The sequence below is a fragment of the Cydia splendana genome, chromosome 7 (genome assembly GCF_910591565.1).
Source record: "Cydia splendana chromosome 7, ilCydSple1.2, whole genome shotgun sequence".
Lineage (NCBI taxonomy): Eukaryota > Metazoa > Arthropoda > Insecta > Lepidoptera > Tortricidae > Cydia > Cydia splendana.
The window spans coordinates 5104170-5126847 of NC_085966.1; the positions used below are offsets into that span (position 1 = coordinate 5104170).

General features: G+C 37.3%; 2 protein-coding genes across 2 annotated transcripts in view; one reads left to right on the plus strand and one right to left on the minus strand.

The window, feature by feature from the left end:
• LOC134792020 (BRISC and BRCA1-A complex member 1-like) overlaps positions 1–22678 on the minus strand; it is a 180999-nt gene that overhangs the window by 34310 nt on the left and 124011 nt on the right. The gene's annotated exons all lie outside the window — the stretch shown is intronic.
• Positions 16–21872, plus strand: LOC134791978 (DNA polymerase theta). Its single transcript, XM_063763074.1, has 10 exons — positions 16–2287; positions 2708–2832; positions 3197–5205; positions 5349–5532; positions 5991–6172; positions 7315–7484; positions 7843–7969; positions 8432–8626; positions 20490–20754; positions 21345–21872. Exons 1-10 carry the CDS (start codon positions 150–152, stop codon positions 21632–21634), a joined length of 5685 nt encoding a protein of 1894 aa, XP_063619144.1. The 5' UTR covers positions 16–149; the 3' UTR covers positions 21635–21872.

Sequence of the window (22678 nt, forward strand, 5' to 3'; positions counted from 1 at the left end):
TAGCTGCCAAGCTGCATCGTGTCGGTTGTTTTTGATTTAGTAAAACAAAACTGAGAAATAATTAATTTGTTCCGATTAAAATTAAACTGAAATTATGTATAAAATTGTGAAACCTAAGTGTCTTGGTTTAAAAGTATTCACGTCAACGAATGCGTGAGTATACTATGGCCGAGACAGAGTTTGCGGACTCGCAAATAATTGTAGAAAATGTAAGCTTCTTGGACAATTGTTTTGATTTCTCGTTCCAAATTCAGGACACTTTAGAAGTGGTTAAAGAGTACGTTTCAGAGGAGGAAAAGAAGCCAACGCATATACGAGATAATTTTAACAAGAAGGTAAACAATACCGTGCGCAATTCTTCGGTTATCATCGATACTAGTATACACAATGACACTAAGATAACACAATGTTCGCAAAAGCCGTTAATGAACAGAAATCTGAAGGATTGGGGTTTGCCGTCAGAAATTGCTAAGAAATATGAGCAAAAAGGTATCACTGAGATGTTTGAATGGCAGGTAACATGTTTAGGTAACGCTAAAGTACTTTTGGATTGTTGTAACCTCGTGTATTCAGCGCCTACGTCGGCGGGGAAGACTCTCGTGGCGGAGATACTGACTATCAAAACTGTTCTGGAGAGACAAAAGAAGGTAATCATTATTTTACCATTTGTATCCATAGTGAGAGAAAAAATGTTTTATCTACAAGACATATTATCCAGCTCTGGGATAAGGGTGGAAGGCTTTATGGGCTCGCAGTCGCCACCGGGCGGGCTCCAAGCAGTCCATGTTGCTATTTGTACTATAGAGAAAGCAAATAGTTTGATCAATAGGTTGCTAGATGACGGCAACATTTCAGACCTGGGTGCTGTAATTGTTGATGAACTGCATTTGTTAGGAGATCCTCACAGAGGCTATATATTGGAGCTTCTTCTGACCAAAGTCAAATATGTTACATCCAAGATGGAAAGTGTGCAGATTCAAATTGTTGGCATGTCCGCTACATTGCCCAACCTGGAAGTGCTGGCAACCTGGCTTGATGCAGAATTATTTGTCACTCAATTCAGACCAATTCCATTGGACGAATTTTGTCTAGTCAATAATAAGTATTATGATAAGCAGGGAAATTTCGTAAGCACCATAAAAGATTCTACCTCAATTGCTGAATCAGACAATGTCTTGAAAATTTGCCTAGAAACAATTAAAGAGGGATGTTCTATCCTAATTTTTTGCATGACTAAGAACAGGTGTGAGAATTTGGCTCAAAATATTGCATCATCCTTCTTCAAACTTGGGTGCTCAGGGAATGAAATTGGTGTAGTATTGAGACAACAATTGAAGACTGAAAATATTGCTGAAGTATTAGAACAGCTGAAAAATTGCCCTGTAGGACTAGATCAAGTACTTAAGAACACAATATCATTTGGTGTTGCGTATCACCATGCTGGACTAACATTTGATGAGAGAGACATCATAGAAGGAGCATTCAAGTCTGGGGCGATAAGGGTCTTGGTGGCTACTTCTACTTTAAGTTCAGGAGTCAATTTACCTGCTAGGAAAGTTATTATAAGGACACCAGTATTCGCAAGGCAGCCAATTAATATATTGACATATAAACAAATGATTGGGAGAGCTGGTAGAATGGGTAGAGACACTAAAGGAGAGAGTATATTGGTATGCACTGAGAATGAGAAGAAAATTGGTTTTGAATTGATGATGGGAGCTTTAGATCCTGTGGAGAGTTGTATTGAAAGTGAGGACAAATATATGAGAGCCATATTAGAAATGATAGCGAGTCAAGTTGCTTGTACTAAAGCTGAACTAGATTTATATTCACAGTGTACTCTGCTCTATACTCAACAGAAAATAACACCCTCACAAAACATACTTTTACAAAACACTTTGAAGGAGTTAAAGAAGTTTGAACTGGTAAGACTTCAAAATGAAGGTGATGACATTCAGTACGTAGCTACACCGTTGGGGAAAGCTTGTTTATCATCATCAATGGCTCCAAATGATGGTTTATCTTTATTCTGTGAGCTCCAGAAGGCCCGCCAATGCCTTGTTTTGGAAACTGACTTGCACTTAATCTACTTGGTGACTCCATACAGTGTCAGCAGCCAATGGGCAGATATAGATTGGTTGCATTTGCTAACACTGTGGGAGTCTTTAACAAAAGCCATGAAGAGAGTTGGAGAGCTGGTGGGAGTGCAGGAAAGCTTTATAATTAGATGCTTGAGAGGAGCAAATAAATTTAATAATGCTTACAATAAATTGAATATTCATAAAAGGTAAGTTTTTGTTGTATTGTATCTCCTTTTGCACTACAGATAGAATTATAAGGCAAGCAACTATCGGTTCTTCAATCTTTTATCTCCATTTTTGTCTACCGGATTTTGAAAGAAATGAATACTTATTTTTTATGATTGTTTTAAACATTGTCTAAATAAACACTTCTTTCGTATCTCTATTGCTGTTAAAGATCTAATATATACGAAATCTACATATTTGGGTTGGTCTTTGACGTCTGTAAAATAATTTTAAACTATGTAATTAACACAAAAGTTATCGCCTTACGTTATTTTAATTTACTGAAGGCAGAGGTGAATATATTTCCATAATTACGACATCATACTTTGAAGATTTTTGTGTAGTTTTTGACCCTCATTTAATACCTAATCAAGGGTTAATTCAGTTTTATGTTTTAAAAGGTTTTACACGGCCTTGGCCTTGCAAGACTTGGTGAACGAGGTGTCGTTGTCCGAAGTCGCCAGCAAGTTCCAATGCGCGCGGGGATTCTTGCAGAGTCTACAGCAATCGGCCGCTACGTTTGCAGGTACCTAAGGGTGGTATTCTAACTATCCAATTTCTTTGTCCAATGTGTGTTATGTTTCACATTTTGCTTAATGAGGGAGTGAGACGCAACATAATGACATTGGACAAAGAAATTGGACTGTTGGAATACTACCCTAAAAAACTTTAAGAAATATGATTTGCGTTTTGTCCACCTTAGGGTGGTATTCAACCTGACAAATTTCTTGCACCAATGTATATTAGTTGGGTTTCACATTTTGCGTAATAAAAGAGTGAGATGCAATGCACATTGGACTAAGAAATTGGATAAGTGGAAGGTTATCCACCTGTGCAAATAGGTATTAGGATTAGGGTGGTACACTAATTCGTTTGTATTTGTACTTTAGGAATGGTAACGGCGTTTTGTCATCAACTTGGGTGGAAAAACATGGAAATGCTCATTTCCCAATTCCAAGATCGCTTACATTTTGGTATACACTCTGAGTTATTGGAGCTAATGAAGTTACCTTCATTAAACGGCATGCGAGCTAGGAGTCTTTTCAATGCTGGCTTTGAAACCATATCCAGCATCGCTACAGCTGAACCTAATGTTATAAAAAATGCACTTTATAAAGCTCTGCCGTTTCAAAGTGAGAAGGAAAGGGAAGGCGATGACAGCGATGATACAAGAAAACGCAATAAAATGAAGAATATTTGGATAACTGGCTGTTGTGGTATGACCACAATGGAAGCAGCTGAAAACCTAATTTCAGAAGCTAGAAGATTTTTAGAACATGACATAGGGGGAGAAATTAAATGGGAAAATAAAAATGCTAACACAAATACGGATGGTGAGAAAAGTTCGACAAAGGATCCAATCGTAAACAAAGAACTTGAAACAAATAAATCAGTCGCTTCAGAGACTAGCTTACACGTTAATGTTAATAAAAATGAGACCACTGTCAGAGATGAAAACGCATATGAAATCAATAAAACCAAAACAGATACTACTACTAAGATAACAGATGACGATGTTGATAGTGATTGTTTATTTGACAGCCCAGCGAGTGGAAATTTATATGTGTCGGCTAAAAGTAGTAAATCGGATATCACAGGAAATAAAAACAATCTCACTAGTATTAATAAATCAAAGAATAATATGAATTCTACAATTAATACGCAAAATAAATTGAATAAAAACGTAAATATTGCGAAAAATGAAAATGCTATAGTCAATTCTAGTCCAATAATTAATGATCTAGTCAATAGTTATAAAATAAATCAAGATGATGATATTATTTGGGATACAATGAATTTTACTGATATCCCAATTGAAAATATTACAAAATTACGTACGTCTGAGAAAATGTTTTCTCCAGACATAAGTTTTGGAGAGGCTGAAGATAAAATAGGGAAAGTAAATGCCGAATTATCATCAAGTAAAGCAACCTCTAAAAATAATAGCATGTTTTCTGACGGAGATAATTCAAATCTCTTTGAAGAGAGTTTACCACTTGATACAATACCATCAAAATTAATTGAAGACGGCGATGTAGTGGACCAAACACCCAAAATAGAGTTCCAAGATAAAACTACAAATTACGTTCAAATAAATACAGAATCAATGTTAAATGCGTTTAAGTCTACTATAATAGACGTTGAAGATGACGAAAATATGAAGTTAATTTACGAAGAAGATAAAATGAGTTACGATTTGAACGACGACGTAATTGGAAATACGCAGAACATTGAAGAAACGTGTATTAATACTCATTTCATCAGTCCTTTGAAACGCAGCGCAGAAAACGTTAACAAGAAGAATTGTAGTCGTCATCCTGCCAAGAAATTAAAAATAGGCCATCAATTACAAGAGACTTCGACAATAGACCAAAAGCAGAATCAGTCCTGCATTTGTGTAAATAAGTTTAGCATACAAATCAAAGGCACTAGTTTAAAGTGCGCTGTCTTGAAAGGGAAAGACATTAATTTGAACCTTCATATCATTGAAAAAGTTGTAAACGCAGCTATATTTTTCGACATTAATAACAGAACATTACCATCGAATGAACCAATAGGAAGCAATATAGTAAGAAATCAGCCTAAACTTACAATCAAACACACAGAAGACAAACAGGCAGAAATACCAATAATAAAAAGTATCGCCATATGTACGGATGAAGACAATTGTATATTCATAGATGTAAACTCTTTGAATGGCGATTATTTGTTATTGAAGAATAAATTACGTAGTTGGTTTCTCAATACCGAGTTAAATTTGAAGACTTTATGTTTGAAAACCACTTATAAATATGTGAAGCAGTTTTTCGACGCGGATATCACAGGGTCGTGTACGGATGTTTCTTTAGCCGAATGGTTGATAGACAGTGACGAAAAGATCCCAAGTATCGTTTTTTTGGTAAGAAGAACCTATTTATCTTTATATGTTCTGAAATTTTCGGTCCTAAATACATACGTTTTCTTACATTATTTATAATAGATGTTATTTCCTTTGCATGCATTACGATAGATAAAAAAAATCAAGTACCTGTGTGCTTTTAGATGAAAAAATATTGTGAACTAGATTTATCAACGACGTCCTTTAGGATTGCCAACCGAGTAAAGAAATTCAAAAATTTGGACGCGGTCGAAGAGTTATGTGTCAAAGCGTGGTGTGTGCAGAAGATCGCCTGCATTCAAAGTTCACATTTGCTAAAATTGTATCAGAATATACAAAATATTATAAGTAAGTAATTTAGGTATACCATTCTGTTTAAACTCTACATTATTTCATATCTTTGATTTCCATTAATCGCAATGAAATAAATTATACAATAAATTTCTTACGAAATACAACCTCGCCTCCAAATGCAAGACAGTAGGTTTAGGTCTAAATTGGACGTAATCAAATTTTATGTCATTGTGAGTAAGTCGTGAATACTGTAAAATCACATATAAAATTTTCAGCAAACGATATGATTACTTAAGGAGTTGAGGACTTTAAAAAAGGCCCCATAATTGCTTATTCACATACTACAGATTATGAACCATCACTTACGTATTTACTAAAAATTTGTGAATGTTTGGTAAAACGGAACATTCAAGTAGAGAATTTTGTTGAATTTTTTTATTCACTTCAAATCTCTATATGAATAGTTGCATATCTACGTGTGCATTTTCTCATCACATGGGATTATTTCTCAGACATCGAAATTCAAATCGCTAAGATCCTGGCGAGCTGCGAGCATTACGGGGTGACTGTGGATAAAGAGCTCGCCTCACGGCTTTTGATAGATGTGAAAAATTCGCAAGACACCCTGCAGAAGAAGGCTTATAAATTATACGGATATCATTTCAACTTCAACTCGTCGAAGGATGTCGCAAAGGTAGGTACTATTGGACTAGTATGTATGTATGTATGTATATGTCGACCTCTTAAGGTAAAATGAAAGGTGTCAAATGTTTAAAGTGTGTAGGTATTTGTCTGTCTGTGTCTGTGAAATAGTAAGTAGTTTTTGGTTTGAAATGTGGCTAGATAGAGAGTACCTATTCGTACTCGTAGCTAATTTGTTTGTGAAAATCGGTTTAGTTGTTTGACGATCATCAGCTCTTTTCTTGGCATGATATATATATGTTAACCTGAGCAAGTGCCACAGGTCGATTCGAAATTTGATATGAAAAACGACTACAAACTTCAGCTGTTTTTAGTAACTCTAAACAACTGCTTTTATTTTCATTGCATAACTCAACTAAAAAGATCGAGCTCCGTAGTCCGTTGTTCTCCGAGTCGAATACGTTTTCTGAGCCTTTTGTTTAGCTAATGTTTCGTTTGTTCCGTATTGTGGTGGTACTTAAGAGCCAACAGGAGTGGTCATTTCTCCATACAAACGTACTCCTCGTTTTCCTCCGTGGTTTTTGAAGCTAGAGCAATGATTTTTTCAACACAGATTAATATTGTCAATATCTGTGTCGGACCGTTTTGCTTTTTTTTGATATTTTTGTTTTTTAAGGCGATCCCTTCAAAAATGGCCAAAATGGCCTAATTGACTAAGCCGCAATGAGAGGCGTGGCATTCAAAACTGATATCAATTAGCCAAAAAAGCAAAACGGTCCGACACAGATACTTTCATAATCATTTAGATTTCCAAATTTGGTTACGATTGGTTAAGTTTTGGAGGAGGAAACAGAAGAGTACGAAACCTCGATTTTTGAGATTTTTACGCAGGATTTTTCGCCTTGTCCTTATCGCACTACTTTTAGGTGCCACTTCCGTTAGCGAGACCAGTATATTTACCTAAAATATTTAAAACTCAGCTCCTGTTTCGTCTTAAGCTCCACGAAGCGTTAACATAAAATATATGAGTCACCGTGAGTCCTTTTGGCATCAATGTAGTATAAATGAGTGCAAGTGAAATGCCGCGTATCCTAAAGTGCATTAATGATTTAAAAAAATACGTACAGGTAAAAGCAGTGTAAGATGAAAAGTTTGAAGAAAAATCCAACAGTTAAAGGATAATATTTGTTGCAGGTCCTAGGTATATACAGAGGGCGTAAAGTCAGTACGAAGAAGAGCGTGTTATGTTCGCATAACAGCCCTGTTTCGAGTATCATCATCTATTGGAGAAAGCTCAATAGTATCCTAACTAAGACCTTGTATCCTCTGACGGAGCGGGCTTGCATATACAGCGACGGGAACAGGTGAGATGGCTGTAGGATATGGCTAAATATCACCTGACTCACACTTAGCAAACATAATGTGAATCACATATCACATCCATAAAAACCCTACTACTCACTGCAATAAAAAGCTATCTCCTTTACATGTGCTAAGAACAGGCAAGAATGAAAGAGATGGTATTATACAATATGAGTATATGACATTAGGCGCCAGTTGGTATTGTGGCTTCTGTATGCTACTGTATAGGTAGTTGTTTACCTAATGTTGTGATTCCTCTTTTTCAAAACCTGTGTTGTAAAATATTATTTATCCTTCTCCAAAACTACATCCCAGTATTTGTACGCTGATATTTTTCGTAAAATAAAATAATTAACACAGGATAACTCCGTCATACACTATGCATACTTGCTCGGGGCGGATAAGCATGCACGAACCGAACCTCCAAAGCGTGCCGAGGACCTTCACGATTCCGATGTCATACCTCTCCGACGAGGCAACTGAAGAGGTATATATTTATCATTATCACAAACACTTTATCATAAACCATGCATACTTGCTCGCATCGGATCAGCAACAGCATGCATCAACCGAGCCTCTAAAGTGTGCCGAGGACCTCCACGATACCGTTGTTATACCTCTCCGACGAGGCGACCGAAGAGGTACTTTTAATAGTCATGTATTGCATACTGGCCCTTTATCCCAAACGCAGTCAATGACAAATGTTTCGTCACCAACTGAAAGTTAGAGGTGTAAAAATAATTCGGGCAGTATCTTCTCGAATTCTGCATTTATAATATAATTTTTAAATATGTCCTATGCTGTCAAGTGCCTCAATATCGCTTCATTAGGAGTTGATGGATTAAAGTAGGTGCCTACTAGTTGCCTAAAAACAAAGTGCCCTATTTTATGTGGTTATTGGACAATGATATGTGGACAACAAACAATACTAATAGTTTTTGAATTATAGGTAGTGGAGTTCAACTGCCGCAACATATTCCGCGCCTCGCCTGGCCACGTGCTGGTGTCAGCTGACTACTGCCAGCTCGAGCTCAGGATCCTGACGCACTACTGCCAGGATGAGGTGCTTGTCGGCATCATGAGGTCCGGCGTGGACGTGTTTAAGGCCGTCGCGGCCAGCTGGGGACAAGTGCCTGAGGAACAAGTAAGAGTTATTCGAGTAAATTGTATACTACTGCCAGCTCAGGATCCTACACTACTGCCAGGATGAGGTGCTCATCGGCATCATGAGGTCCGGCGTGGGCGTGTTCAAGGCCGTCGCAGCCAGCTGGGGAAAAATGTCCGAAAAACAAGTATGTACATACTTATAATCTTTAAAGTAATACAACCAACTTAAATTTTCCCACAAACGTGTTTCTACTTCTACATAACTACACAATAAGTGCATAGACAACAATGAAAACTGAGTCACTTTAAATGAAAATAAAAAAGTGACCTCTAGAGTGTATTATGTACTAAACCCGCTGCCTATGTCGTCTACATTCTGATAAAAGGGTTTTTTTGCATTAGGAGTAATACACAGTGAGATGGCTAGGCAGCCTATTCCAGGCTGAGACTATTTGAACGAAGCTTTCTATCGCTATTGCACAGCCGTGCTAACTCCCACGTAATCGCCTATTTCACTCGTTCGTGGCTATGTTCCCATAGCTCAACGAGCGCATCGCTTCAATATTTTTTAACAGCTACGTAGGTAAGCAGAGATCATACATATACCGGATGTTTCATGTAACACGAGCAAATAATTAAAGCATAGATTGTACAGTCGACGACAAAGATATGTTTACACTTTTTGCCTTATTTCAAAGGACTAAGGTGCAAATGTGTAAACGATATGTTGACGTCGACTGTACAGTGTACCTACTCCTAAAACTGTTCAGCGACTTTAAAAAAGCTTGAGTTTTGATTTTTACTATTTTTAGTATACTTTTAAGTTTATTCTAAGACGCAATGTATTGCGAATTTTGTTATGTTTAAGGCGTAACAAGCAACGCCAATTACACTGATGATGGCGTCCAAAATAATATTTAATTTGTATGAAAAAAAAAGCAAATCTATAATAATTCATAATTAAAAAAGTTTTTGAACCAACGTTTTTACGTAATTTTTTTGTCGATTCTGTTTTGGAGTTTTTTATATGGCGTAGCTGGGGGTATGATAGGTCTACCTACAGCTCATAGAGCCACTATTACTTAGTATATTGTGTTTGAAATTGAAAAGAACTTACACTTTAATCAATAAAGTGTCGCCATCCTCGAAATACCATTCTTTATACCTTAAGACCTTAGCGAACTCGGCGCCGTCAACTGCACAGAAACGGCTTTGGATAGAGTAGCATGGCGGTCTTTGGTGTCGGAGGCCAAGATCCACTTCGGGTCGTTGCGCCACAGCAGCAAGTAAGTAAGTATCCTCGAAATAGCCTATTGTTTGTCGACTAGCGTCGTGCTCCGAATGTCGCTGTTTGATAAAGAAAGTTCGCGGGTTAATTTGGGACCTTGCCAGCTTTGTTTGTGGGATAGTGCTTTCCTGTGATTCTGTCTATGCTACCTCTAAGCACTAGGTATACTAAGGGCCGGTTTGCTAAATTTTATTGCATGGGAAATTTTATACCTTTCTGTTGTTTGAAGTTAATCGGCCTGTTAAATGAGGTTGGTACAACTGGGCCTAAGTGTTAAAGCTTGTATTTAACCCTTCAGGCGTTCCCCTCTGTTGAAAATAGGCGGCCAATGGTCATACACATTGTATGGACTGACGTTTATCTGACATGGCTATTTTTACGTTACGTATATGTACGTGCCCCTCGCCCGCAAAATTCGGCAGACTATTTTGTACCGAAAATTACAGACATGGCGTCTCCGTTTGGTTATATCGTCTAAGATTTAACCTGCCCAGTTAATTATTATATTAGTTTGAGTCATGGAAACTAAATTCGAACGACTACCTGACGTTTGAATTTGCTCAAATTTGGTAGGTATAGGTACATATGGAAGAACAATGATAATGTAATTAATTTAATATTATGATGACATCGAGCTGATCTGATGAATTGATGATAGACCGAAGGTGGTCATTGGAAATATGAATATTGAAAACATTTGGTACAATATGCGAGAAAGCTTTTATCAAAAATATAAGTTTAATCACGGGTTTTTACCCCGATTTTGATATTGAATGTTTGCAAAAACAAGTATTTTCAATTTCCCCGCCACGTTTGCCACGAGTAACATAATTCAAAGGCGTTGACTTACCGCTCTTATAGGTAACACTTGTTTCTGGAACCCTAGACAAGGCTTTTGTATTGTTGAATCATAATTTAAAAAAAACCTACGCAACGTTCAATATTACACTTTTAATTTTTGGAATCTTCAACTCGCTCAGGTATCAATTAGCACGAGGATTTAATCAACAACTTTGCCCCAAGGGTAAAACAGATAACTATTGTTTAAAACCACCCATACTAGTTAATTATCGACGTCGGTATCTCTTAATTATCCAAAATAATTCTCAGCCGAACTGCAGTGTAGTTAGTTGTCGACAATGTCGACTAATGACCCCAGATTAGCCTAATTACCTAATATATTTGAATGTAAAATGACTGCCGCAAAACATAAATAACAAGTGGAAGTCGCTATTGGAGGGCCTGAAGACGGGCAAGTTATTTACGCACGTTTATAGCTACGTTAAAAGGTATTGTGTAAATAAATGTTGTAATCCTTTTCCCTACTTATAAGTTATAGCACTACAAATACGAAAGTTATTCTGTCTGTCTGTTTGTTACCTCTTCACGCTTAAATCTCTGAACCGATTTTTATGAAATTTTGTATGGAGATAGTTTGAGGACCGGGGAAGGACATAGGATAGTTTTTTTAACAATCGTCATCATCATCATCATTCGTCGCAGACAAAGTCGCGAGTAGAAGCTAGTTATACAATTTAATTTTAATTTATTTATTTGGCAGAACAAGTAACAGACAATTGCAGGAATTACAATATTAAGTAATTCGTTTTTATTTGTTTCTACAATAAACTAAGGGTTTGTTATAAATAACTTGGCCAGCTGTTACTTACTTTCCTCCTTCGGAACGTGAAAGCAGATTGATTTCGATTAAATTACCTACCAATAAATTTCTAGTCAAACAATCTTTTTGTATATAACTCACACTCTTTACCATAATAAATAAACAACGTTGAATGTAAGAAAAAAGTTATCTTAACGTTGCCATGCAAATGTGCACCTATAGATTAAGGTTTTAAAGTTTTTGCGGTTCTGGTTTAGCATTTTAAATGGGTCTCTTAGTTTTACAGCCCGCCTTTTGCAAGTTCTTCGCCAAACAGATACAAGTTGGGCGCCATTCAAACCGCTTGCCAAGCGAGAGAGTGTCGATCTGTCGATCCATGGTCTAATAAAACATGGTCTTCTATTCCCAGAGTGACACGGGCCTACGTCACAATAACATTGCCACTTTATTTCAACATAACATGTTACATGGGTACATTATACCTATTGTTAATAAGTTAAAATATTGATTTAAACTTTCACGATTATTAAACATTATCAAACTGCACAACGGGACTTAATCGCGTATTTAAGTTTTAAGATTTACCTCCGACGTTTCGAGGACGGCGTTGTCCCCGTTGTGTGTCGACAGAGTGACATCCCTAGTGCGCAAAACGTTCAAACTGATAAACAAGACCAAGTGCGGGTAGTTCGAAAAACTCGCGCGGCTAGAAGATGTTGATGTCAACTTGAGCCAGTCTTCTCCGAGACCACGGGGACAACGCCGTCCTCGAAACGTCGGAGGTAAATCTTAAAACTTAAATACGCGATTAAGTCCCGTTGTGCAGTTTGATAAGTTAAAATATTTCTTTATAATTTTCATTTATATGTATTTTATCTTAAATTTTACAATAACACGTCATTTTTAATTATTCGTTAGCAATATCTTCCGATTCACGAAACAAAATTTCAGACGTTCGGGTAATTCTGTTTATATTACTGGCAACACAGGATAGCGCTGTCACATTTGACAATTCGGATCTAGATAACTTCATGCCCATCCTTGTCGAACGCGTGTTTTTTATTTTATTTTTATTTTTTTATTTTATTCATTTTAGGGATAACAAACAGCTATACAATACAGTGTTACATTTAGTAGTAGAATTAAAATTAACTTAATGCATAACCAACGACATTATCCACGGATTACAACAAAATTATGCAATGGTTGGCACAAAAAAGGGAAACTGATAATTATTTGATGTACATTGTAGGTACCTAATTATGTGCTAAGTTAGTGACGTCATGCCTTATAAATATAACAAATATGTAATGAAAAAGTTTGCTTAGATCAGATGCAGATACAAAGCTTTAACTTAAACTAAATTAAACTTAAACTAAATTAACTAAACCTAAATTTCACTTAGGAGTTTTAAAGGAATCTAAGATAGCATATTTAAACTTAATCTCGGGTAAATGACATATATCTAAGTGGGTAAAGTGTTGGTTATACGTGGTAAGTAGCCTGCGGAGAGGCGCACGCGCGCCGGCGTTGGTGCGGCAAGTGGCCACCGCGAACAGTCGGTACGCGCGCGTGTCTCGGCGGTTAACAGTTCTGGGCACTATATAACATATTTTATTGACAAGCTGTGCACAGTCAAATTTGTTGTGACACAGTCCGTGAAGGAACATTGCTTGAAGAAAAATTCGTCTATTTTTTAAAGAGACTAATCCATATTTGGATGTTAAGTTACTGTACGTTAATTTGCTGTTTCGGAACAGTTTATAGTTGACATTTTTAAAGAACTTATATTGTATTTTTTCAATAGCTTCAATATATTTATTGTAAAATGGGTCCCAGATGGTGCTTGCATATTCAAGCTTAGGGCGAACTAGACTGTTAAACAAATAAGTATAAGTAGCGGCTATTTTAAAGTCTGTAGCTGCCCTTGTAACAAAGTGTAACATTTTATAACCTTTGGAGACGATCATATCAACATGTTGGTCTAGGTGTAATTTGGAGTCGAGGAGTATTCCGAGGTCTCGCACGTGGTCTACTTGTTGTAGAGGCTCATCACATAGCTTGTATGTATAACTATATTTATTTTTGTTTTTAGTGAAGTTAATTACGCTGCATTTAGAAATACTTAGTTCTAAGTTATTTGCATGACAGTAATCGGTCAGGCGATCCAGGTCATCTTGTAGGAGTTTGCAATCTATTGCATTCGTAATTTTTCGGTATATTTTTAGGTCGTCTGCGTACAATAAGATGCTAGTATTCATGAAACATGTTTTTATATCATTGATGAAAATATTAAATAGCAGGGGACCTAAAATGGAGCCCTGCGGAACTCCAGAAGTAACCTCGACTACGTCCGACCGAAAACCATTCAGCACAACTCTTTGGGTTCTATTTGTAACGTAAGACAGGAACCATCTGAGCAGATTTCCGCGAATGCCATTAAAAGCTATTTTATCGAGGAGCAGCTTATGATCGACCCTGTCAAACGCTTTGCGGAAGTCTGTATATACCGCATCCACCTGAGCAGCTCGATTCATATGTTCAAATAGGAATTCAGTGAATACCATTAAGTTAGTATTTGTAGATCTCTGTCTTGTGAAGCCGTGCTGCTCAGGTATGATTTGGTTATTCATAAATACGCTTAATGCGCCATGAAAAAGTTTTTCGCATACCTTCGCCAGTGCACACAATATTGAGATAGGCCTATAATTTTCTATATCCTGTTTTGATCCTTTTTTAAAGATGGGGATTATATTTGCCGATTTCCATATAGGTGGGAAACTTCCTTCTTGCACGCTTTTTGTAAATATGATATGTACAGGCTTTGATATGGAGGGAGCTGTTTGTTTTAAGAATATAGAAGGCAAACCATCTGGTCCTGGGCCTTTTGTGGGATCAAGAGTTTTGAGTAAGCGCTCGACTTGTTCAATTGTAAAGTGTATATCAGAAATGACATCACAACTACTAGAATAAAAAGAAGGCGGTAACCAAGTATTACTATCAAGTGTGGAAGGTTCATACACGGAGTTGAAGAAGTTAGAGAATAGGTTACAAATTGTATTAGGGTCATTAGAACAATGGTCTTTATAACACATTTCAGATGGAATGCCGATTTTACCTTTTCGATTATTTATGTATGTCCAAAAATATTTTACATTTTTTCGTATACTCTCTTCTACCCCTCTCTTGTATCTTGTAAAACAGTTAGTACATTCACTTTTAAACCTGTCTCTATAGAGGGAGAAAATTTGATAATCGGAGATATTGCCATAGATTTTCCATTTTATCCAAGCTTTATTTTTGTTTCTGTAAATGTGTATAAGAGATTTGGAGAACCAGGCTGGGAAATGCGAACATTTAGGTTTCGATTGGGGGACATGAGTTTTTATAATCTGATAAACTTTCTCATAAAAACCATCTAGCGCTCTTTCGGCTGGTACATCGTTAAGTATGTCTGCCCAATTTATTTCATCAATTTCTTCATTGATTAGATCGTAATTTGCCTTATAAAAGTTATATTTAATTCTGGGATTGGTCCTCATTGGCGAACACTTTATATCGATTGGTACCACTGCACAGAATGGTGGATGATGTGGATCCAATGGTAAAAGTGGAGTAGCGACAGGACTGACGCAACATTTATTATTAGTTAGGAGTAGGTCTAATATTCTATGATTATGATTTTTAATGTAATTGAATTGAGAGACTTTGTAGACAGTCATAAAATTACCCAAAGCTAAACATATAGGAGAATACCCCGTAAGTTGAAGGCTTGCTTGATTAGTGGAAGACCAGTCCGCGGTAGGAATATTATAATCGCCGAGCAAGATATAACTCTCTCTATTGGGATCATTCAGAAGGTAGGATAGATCGTGAAAGTGTTGTTCATATATAGGTTTTGGCGAAGAGTTGACTATGTAAGTTATACTGATAAGGTGGTGTTTATTTGTGCCAGTGTTGGGAATGGCTATTACAACATTTTCAATACTATGAGACAAATTACTATTGGACATATTATGTAAAATGTTAGTTGGTTTTAGATTACGCAGTACGGCTATCAGTACCCCACCTCCGTCTTCCTTTTGTGATGCTTTTCTATTCCTATCACATCGAAAAACTAAATATCTTTGATCAATAAATTCATTATCGTATATTTCTGGTACCAGCCAAGTTTCTGTAAGTGCTATTATATCGTAATTGTTAGATAGTATGTTCATAAATAATGTGTGGAGTTTAGTTCGAATCCCTCGGCAGTTCTGATAATATATACTCAAGTTGTAAAGCACTGTACAGGTAATTTATCTACAAGTATATACATACATGTATATTTAATACTATTGTTTATAATTTCCGAAACAGGATTATATGAAAAATTATTCAAGCAAGGAGGAACGTAGTATAATGGTGTCCAGTTGTCAATAAAGATACTTTCAAAATCAAATAAGTGCCCAGAAGTCAAAATACTTATTATGCACAAACTACCCAACACGTAACAAATAATCTCGTAGAACGAGATAAAAACATGTAAAAATAATCTTATGAACAAGTGGCAAGTGCTAAATGATATGTCAACTAGTATTCGAGATGGGTGCAGCATCACCTTTGATTTTTCTAATGTCATTATCTGTGTGAATTGCAATTGTTGGTGACGTGTCTGTTTTGCGTACGAGAATTGTTGCGTTAGAAATCCACGTGTACTTGTACTTCGCTTGTTTCGCTGCTTCCCGCACTGCCCGAAAAAGCTTCTTTCTGCGTAGTGTTAAGTGCTCATTGACGTATAACGTGTGTTGTGGCCCGGACACGCCCAGCTCCGTGGATGTCAGGCCTCTCCTGGTGCGATAGGCAGCTAGAACGTTGTCCCGTAGTACCCGCGAGCTGAGCTTCACAACAATATGCTTCGGTTTGTTGCTCTCCATTGCGGGTCGCACACGACTTATGCTAATTACATCACTACGATTAATGCTACATCTTATCTTCTCACCTAGAGTTACCAACAAATTAACAAGATTCTCGTCTTTTTTCTCTGGGAGATTTTGAATTTCGAGATTGCACTGTCTTGCCTGCTGTTCTAAGGCGTCAATTTTTAGTTCAATTGAGGTTTTGAAGCTTTCTGATTGGATGGGGTCTATAGGTTGACTTGTGCGCTCATTTACTGTTTTCTTGAGTTCGTCGTGCTGGTCAGAAATGAAATCGGCGCTCTGTTTAACTTTTTCAAGTTCCTCACGAAGTTGTGAATTTTCCGCCTTCATCACGGCCAGCTCTGCCTGTCCATCTGCAACTGTACGTTCAAACGCTTGAAGTTTAACAGCCCAGCTTTCACCCCTCTGCTCGATACGTTCCAAACGGGCATCGGAGCTTCTCTGAGCGTTCACTAATTCGTCAAGCCTTTCATGGCAGCGGTCAAGAGACGACGACGATTGTTCCAGCCGGTTCTTTAATTCTTGAATTTCCTTTGTTAAAGATTTTACTTCAGAAACCAGCTCTTTTATATCATTTTGTGACGAATTACTCGAAGTTTCTTTTTTACGCATAGTAATGCTCTGGTCCTCGTTAACGGAACGGATCGGGGTCGTACTGTTATCCCCTCCCTTTTTTTGCGCAGCGCTGCAGTCGGGGCATTTCCAGCCCTTCTTTCGATCTAGCGATAATAAGGCGGGGTTCACACACTGACTACAGAATACTTTATCACACGGTGAGGCAGTGCATCGCATGCAGCTAGCGATGGCGCAGGTCTTAAAGCAACCGGAACACTTCATGTTTATCGTCCACAAAATTAATAAAATATATTCTAAGAAGCACACAAAGTCTCTCAGAGGCGAGTACACAGAGGCCGGGCTAGCGCGCAGTCTATAATATAATAATCTTTGACACCACCAGCGCGGCGGTTGTACAACAAAACCTTAGAGCCCGGGCGCGCGACTTTAGAGCTTATGTCTCGCGCGTAACCGCGGGACTTGCATGCAGACCGACGCACTGTGTGATACGTTGCGCGGCACTACCCGTCCGTAGATATTGTTATTTGTTTATCAAATTGCTCCAGTTCTAAGGTTTTTTAACGTTATTCACTTCTCACTCAATAGCACAGACTATTAACGTTATATTAGAGTTAATTTCACATTTTGACAACAGCCGAAAACTATGTTTTGGAATAAATTTGCGAGAGCAATGACGACGTGATGTTAACTGTCTAACCAACCGGTCAAAGATGTGTTAATTGTTATTTCCTTCTCGCTCAGTGTCAGCAGTCGCAGTGTTTTCCAAACTTTTTACGTCGTAAGCTTGGTTATTAATGTGTAACTGTGAATTAGTTTTTCAAACGTTTGTCTTGTATAGATAAATAAAGTTTAATTTAATACATTCGATTTGTTTTATTTTACTATGTTTCTACATGAATAACTTAAAATTAATGCCGTTAAAATAATTTTCACCGTTGGTTAAAATTCTCCCACATTTTAAAGTTTGAGAACCTGTAAACAGCATGATGACGTAGGCCCATGTCAGTTAGGTCATACGCGAATCTCGGAATAGAGTACCAGGCGGAGTATATTATTATACCATGTGTCGATCACTCAAGATAACATGAATCTAGTATATAACTGGATCTGGCATGAGGGGTGGGGGGAAATGACCGAACGGGATAGTCTTATGTATCTTTCAGTAGGAGTAGCAGCGAAAGCGCTATTGTTGTTTGTCCTTGTCACAGTCTCACATATTTTTTGTTCCCCACCATTTTTTGGGCCACGACCAACCATAGTGTCGCATTGCGTATTATGTTTTGTCCCTCACGGAGGCACGCGTATACCACTTCTATAGGGTCCTACCTTCTATGCAAGATAACGAGTATAACGTAGGGAAGGGAAAAAGTGCAGCTTCTGCACAGTGTTGCCACATTAAAGGCTAGTGCACGGCTTACGTGTGCGTGACGTGCACGCCGCGCACAAATGTTGGAGTCGCACACGCACACGTCACGCAAGCGGTGTGTCGTCTCTCGTAAGGATCTGTATACTACAACGCACGTGCACGTCACGCACACGCAGCCGATGTGCACAGGCCTTAAGACATCGGCTTCCTACCCTTATTTTCTTGGATAAAAAATAGAAGTGTCGGGTACTGGGTTCCTGTCGGTCACTAGTTCCACCACTGCGTGCCACTACTTTACCCAAGCGCTTTCTGGTTACTGTGTGAGGTCGCATTACTTTGGTTTCCAAGAGAACGCAGGTCGCGCGCCCTGATGAGGTCCATAGAAATATAAGACCTTGTTGAAAATATGGAGATTCTTCGCAAATTAACATGATGGCGTACTTAATCAATCAAATGTATTTAAAACTCTACGAATTCACTAATCATTAAATCGTTTTGAAATTATCGTTTTGTTTAATCGTTATGACGAGTCATTCTGTGGCATAAACTTAAATGTATAAAGAGCAGCCCAATTTTTATGTAAGGTAACTATGCTGTCGCAGGCAAAAGATATCTATATTTACATATATTCAAAACTTCATCATTGCTGATATGTTTTGAGTAAAATGCTTGTGACATACAGACGCACATGGCGCAACTATAAGGGCTCCTTTACGAGTATTGCTATTTTGGTTACAAAACCCTAAAAAATACGGTTCATCAAATCATTGTATTTCACTCCCCAGTAAACACGGAAACCACCGCTAGGCTTTATGTTAACATCAAAAGAGGCTTCTACTGATCCAATTAATTAAAAAGCTATTGAAATTCTTTTGTTTTACTTGATTGGCCGCTTTATTTCGCAGAGGCGTGTTCAGAATACGAGATTAAGAGGAAAGTGGGCGGCCGCTTCTCCAAATAAAAGACTATTTTCCTCCTTCGATATTGACATTAGGGTTCATAGATTAATTACGTCACACGAATTTCTAGGTTTTTTTACCTCTCCCCCCTCCTTGTCACACTTGGTCACATTTGGCAAACGCCTCCCCCCTGGTGTGACGTCACATTTTTTCAACGAAATCGGCAAATCTAATTAAGTACCTTTTATTAATTACTTTATCAAAATATTTTTTAAATAAGTAGTAATTTTACAACCCAAAACTGATTAGGAATGAAAATTAAACGAATAAAAACGATTACTGTTCCAAAAACTTGTTATTTAACTGTACTTATAAGTAAAACAATTTAAATACATTTTCGGTTACTGATGAAGTTAAAGTGGCGTCACAAAGTTTGTGACTCCCGCTCCCCCTTGTCACAACAGGTGACATTTTCTTGACCCCCTCCCTCCCGCTAAACGTGTGGTGTAATTAATGGATGACTCTAGTGTCTAGTGGAATCTTGTCGTTGCGTGGGTTTCAAGGCCCGTGTCTTGGGTTGAACAAACTTTGCTACCGAATGAAATACAAAAAATGTTACCGCCAACGCGAGGAAAATACTGTCTGTAAAACATTACAAATCAAGTCCAAATGAATGTTCTTAAATCTTTATCATTTCTAAACAATACTACCTCCTATTGGCCAACATCCATACAACGTGCAACTCCAGGGGTATGTGGAATTTTGCAAACGAGATCTTTAGATTCTCGACAGCCGTGGGCTGGAGTGCATTAAAAACTCGAGTTTGCGATATTCTTACCCCCGGAGTTACGCACAATGTTTTTAATCACACTTGCCAACAGAAAACAAAGTTTTAAGCGAAGTTGTTCTTAAACACGGTGACATTTCAAACATTCGTCCGCCATATTGTCATTTGTTGGCAGGTTAGACATCGCAGGCACAAATCAATCTGGCATTCAGCCACAAATGGCCACAATTGAATATTGTGTAAATATATAAAGGGCTATTAAATTAAGCAAATTAAATATTTCTAAACATAAACAATTTCAATTATAAAATTCAAATTTCTTACCAGTTTTTGAAGAATAAAGAGAGCCATTACGAGCTGATGATGATGAAAAGGTTTTTTTCTACTGCTACTCTCAAAATTGGTTCTACATTATTACTTTAATTTGCCTTTATTTTTGTTCAGGTGGACGACGACCTTCGTCAAAAAGCCAAGCAGCTCTGCTACGGCATCATATACGGCATGGGGAACAAAACACTGTCGCAAACGCTGGACGTGGGCGAGATGGAAGCGGCCGTGTTCATGGACTCCTTCCACAAAACTTACCCTGCTATAAAGGTGTACACGCAGAGAGTTATAGAAGACTGCAGGAGGAATGGATACATAGAGACGCTTATGAAGAGGAGGAGATATCTGCCCGATATAAACAGCGGCGTGGCGCATAAGAGAAGTACGTCTTAGTTCATTGTTAAGTCATCCATAAGAAAAGTCGGGATACAAATCCCGACTATTGCAAAGCCATAAGTATAAAGCCATTGTGTTTTCCCAACATGCTAATTAACACACTAAAAAATTAACATACTAAATTTTTCTGGATGTTTCATATTCTGCGTTTGTGTTACTACGTTAAGATAAAAAGTATTATGAAGGTTGTTAGAATAATAATATATCTAATGTTACTCAGCAGTTATATGAAACGTTATATTATAAAACATTACGTATTTCATTTCATTTATTTATTTAACCAACTTACATTTACAGCAGATTGCCAAACATGAAAGTTATAGGTCAGAGTAGAAAAATATAAAATTATTATTACATAAATAGCATTTTGTTAAATTATAAAATAAACACGTATACATTTCAATTTATAGGTAGGTCAATTAAAAATTTTATATACATTAATATTATTAACATTCGTAATAAGTAGTATAATTGTAATTTTATCCTAAACACTGTGATGTAAACTGACCGGGAACCGTGTAGCCCCATTACAGCTCATCTGTTCCATTCAATACAATAAATTTATCTTATCACCAGGTGCGGCCGAGCGCCAAGCGATCAACACCACTATCCAAGGCTCAGCAGCCGACATTGCCAAAGCCGCCATGTGTGGCATTGACACCAAGATATCCTACCAAACACACAAACCACGTCTAATACTTCAAATGCACGATGAACTTATATACGAAGTACCTGAAACTAACAAAGATTCGTTTGTAAAGGTTTTGAAAGAGGTTATGGAACATAGTGTGAAGTTAAGGGTACCGCTCCCTGTTAAAGTCAAGAGTGGATATACTTGGGGTACTTTAGAGGAAATTAAACTGTAAATAGGAGTGACATAACTATAAAACATAGTCGAGGGCAGATAGCCTTACTCAACGTGAATAGATAATGATATAAGTGCTGAAAATGTGATATATTTATTAACAGTTTTGTCGCATTAGCCTTCAGGTAAGTGACATTTTCATCTTCTAAGCGACAGAATACTGCGTATCTAATAGTGCCTAATAGAGCGATATTTACCTATTGATTTTGTCTATAAATTTATGCATTGATGATATAAATTGTCGGTTGTTTTGATTATTCCCCGACCCTAAAGTTCGTCTGAACTCGTGGAGAGTAGTGAAGTGCCGTTATCGGGAGTTTTCCTATGTAGAAATATTTTCAACTAGAGGGAATATAGGGGAATTAAGGTTTTTCTATCGTTAAAATTATGTATTTCAAATATGTTCTTTACAATAAATGTATTGTATTTATTTTCCCCGGGAAATTCCCGTGGACTGAAGCCAATTGTAATCACACAGCTCAATATTTTATGTCACTTATTGTTATAATTAGTGATTTTTTTGCGTTACTGTTGATTCCTGACCGACGGGACAAAATAACATCAAGATATATTTGCTAGACCAAATAACTGAAAGTTACAAAAATATCAAAATAATACTTTATGGCTTCTTTTAAATACCTAATAAAATTTTGAATGTTTTCTTAGTACCGAATTATTTATACATAATATAATTAATATAATTATTTAAATAATTAACAGGAAATAAATAAAATCCGAAATAGGTTTTTTTAATAAGTAACATTTTTCTATCTACGATGTCAAGTTAATACTCTAACCTTAAAAAAAACGGGAAATATTACCAAAATAGGGGACGGGAAATATTCTAGAAATATCCCGTGATCCAGCACGGCGGCACGAACTAGGTAAAAGTCCCGAGCTCGTAAGTAAACAGCGCTGTATGAAATATTACCGCTACGAGTTGTGGTCGGTTCGGGAATAGTTTTGGGTTCGGGACTATAGACCAATAATTATTCATATAATGGGCGGGGTCACGAAAATAATCGTCTTTGCTTTAATTGGTTTG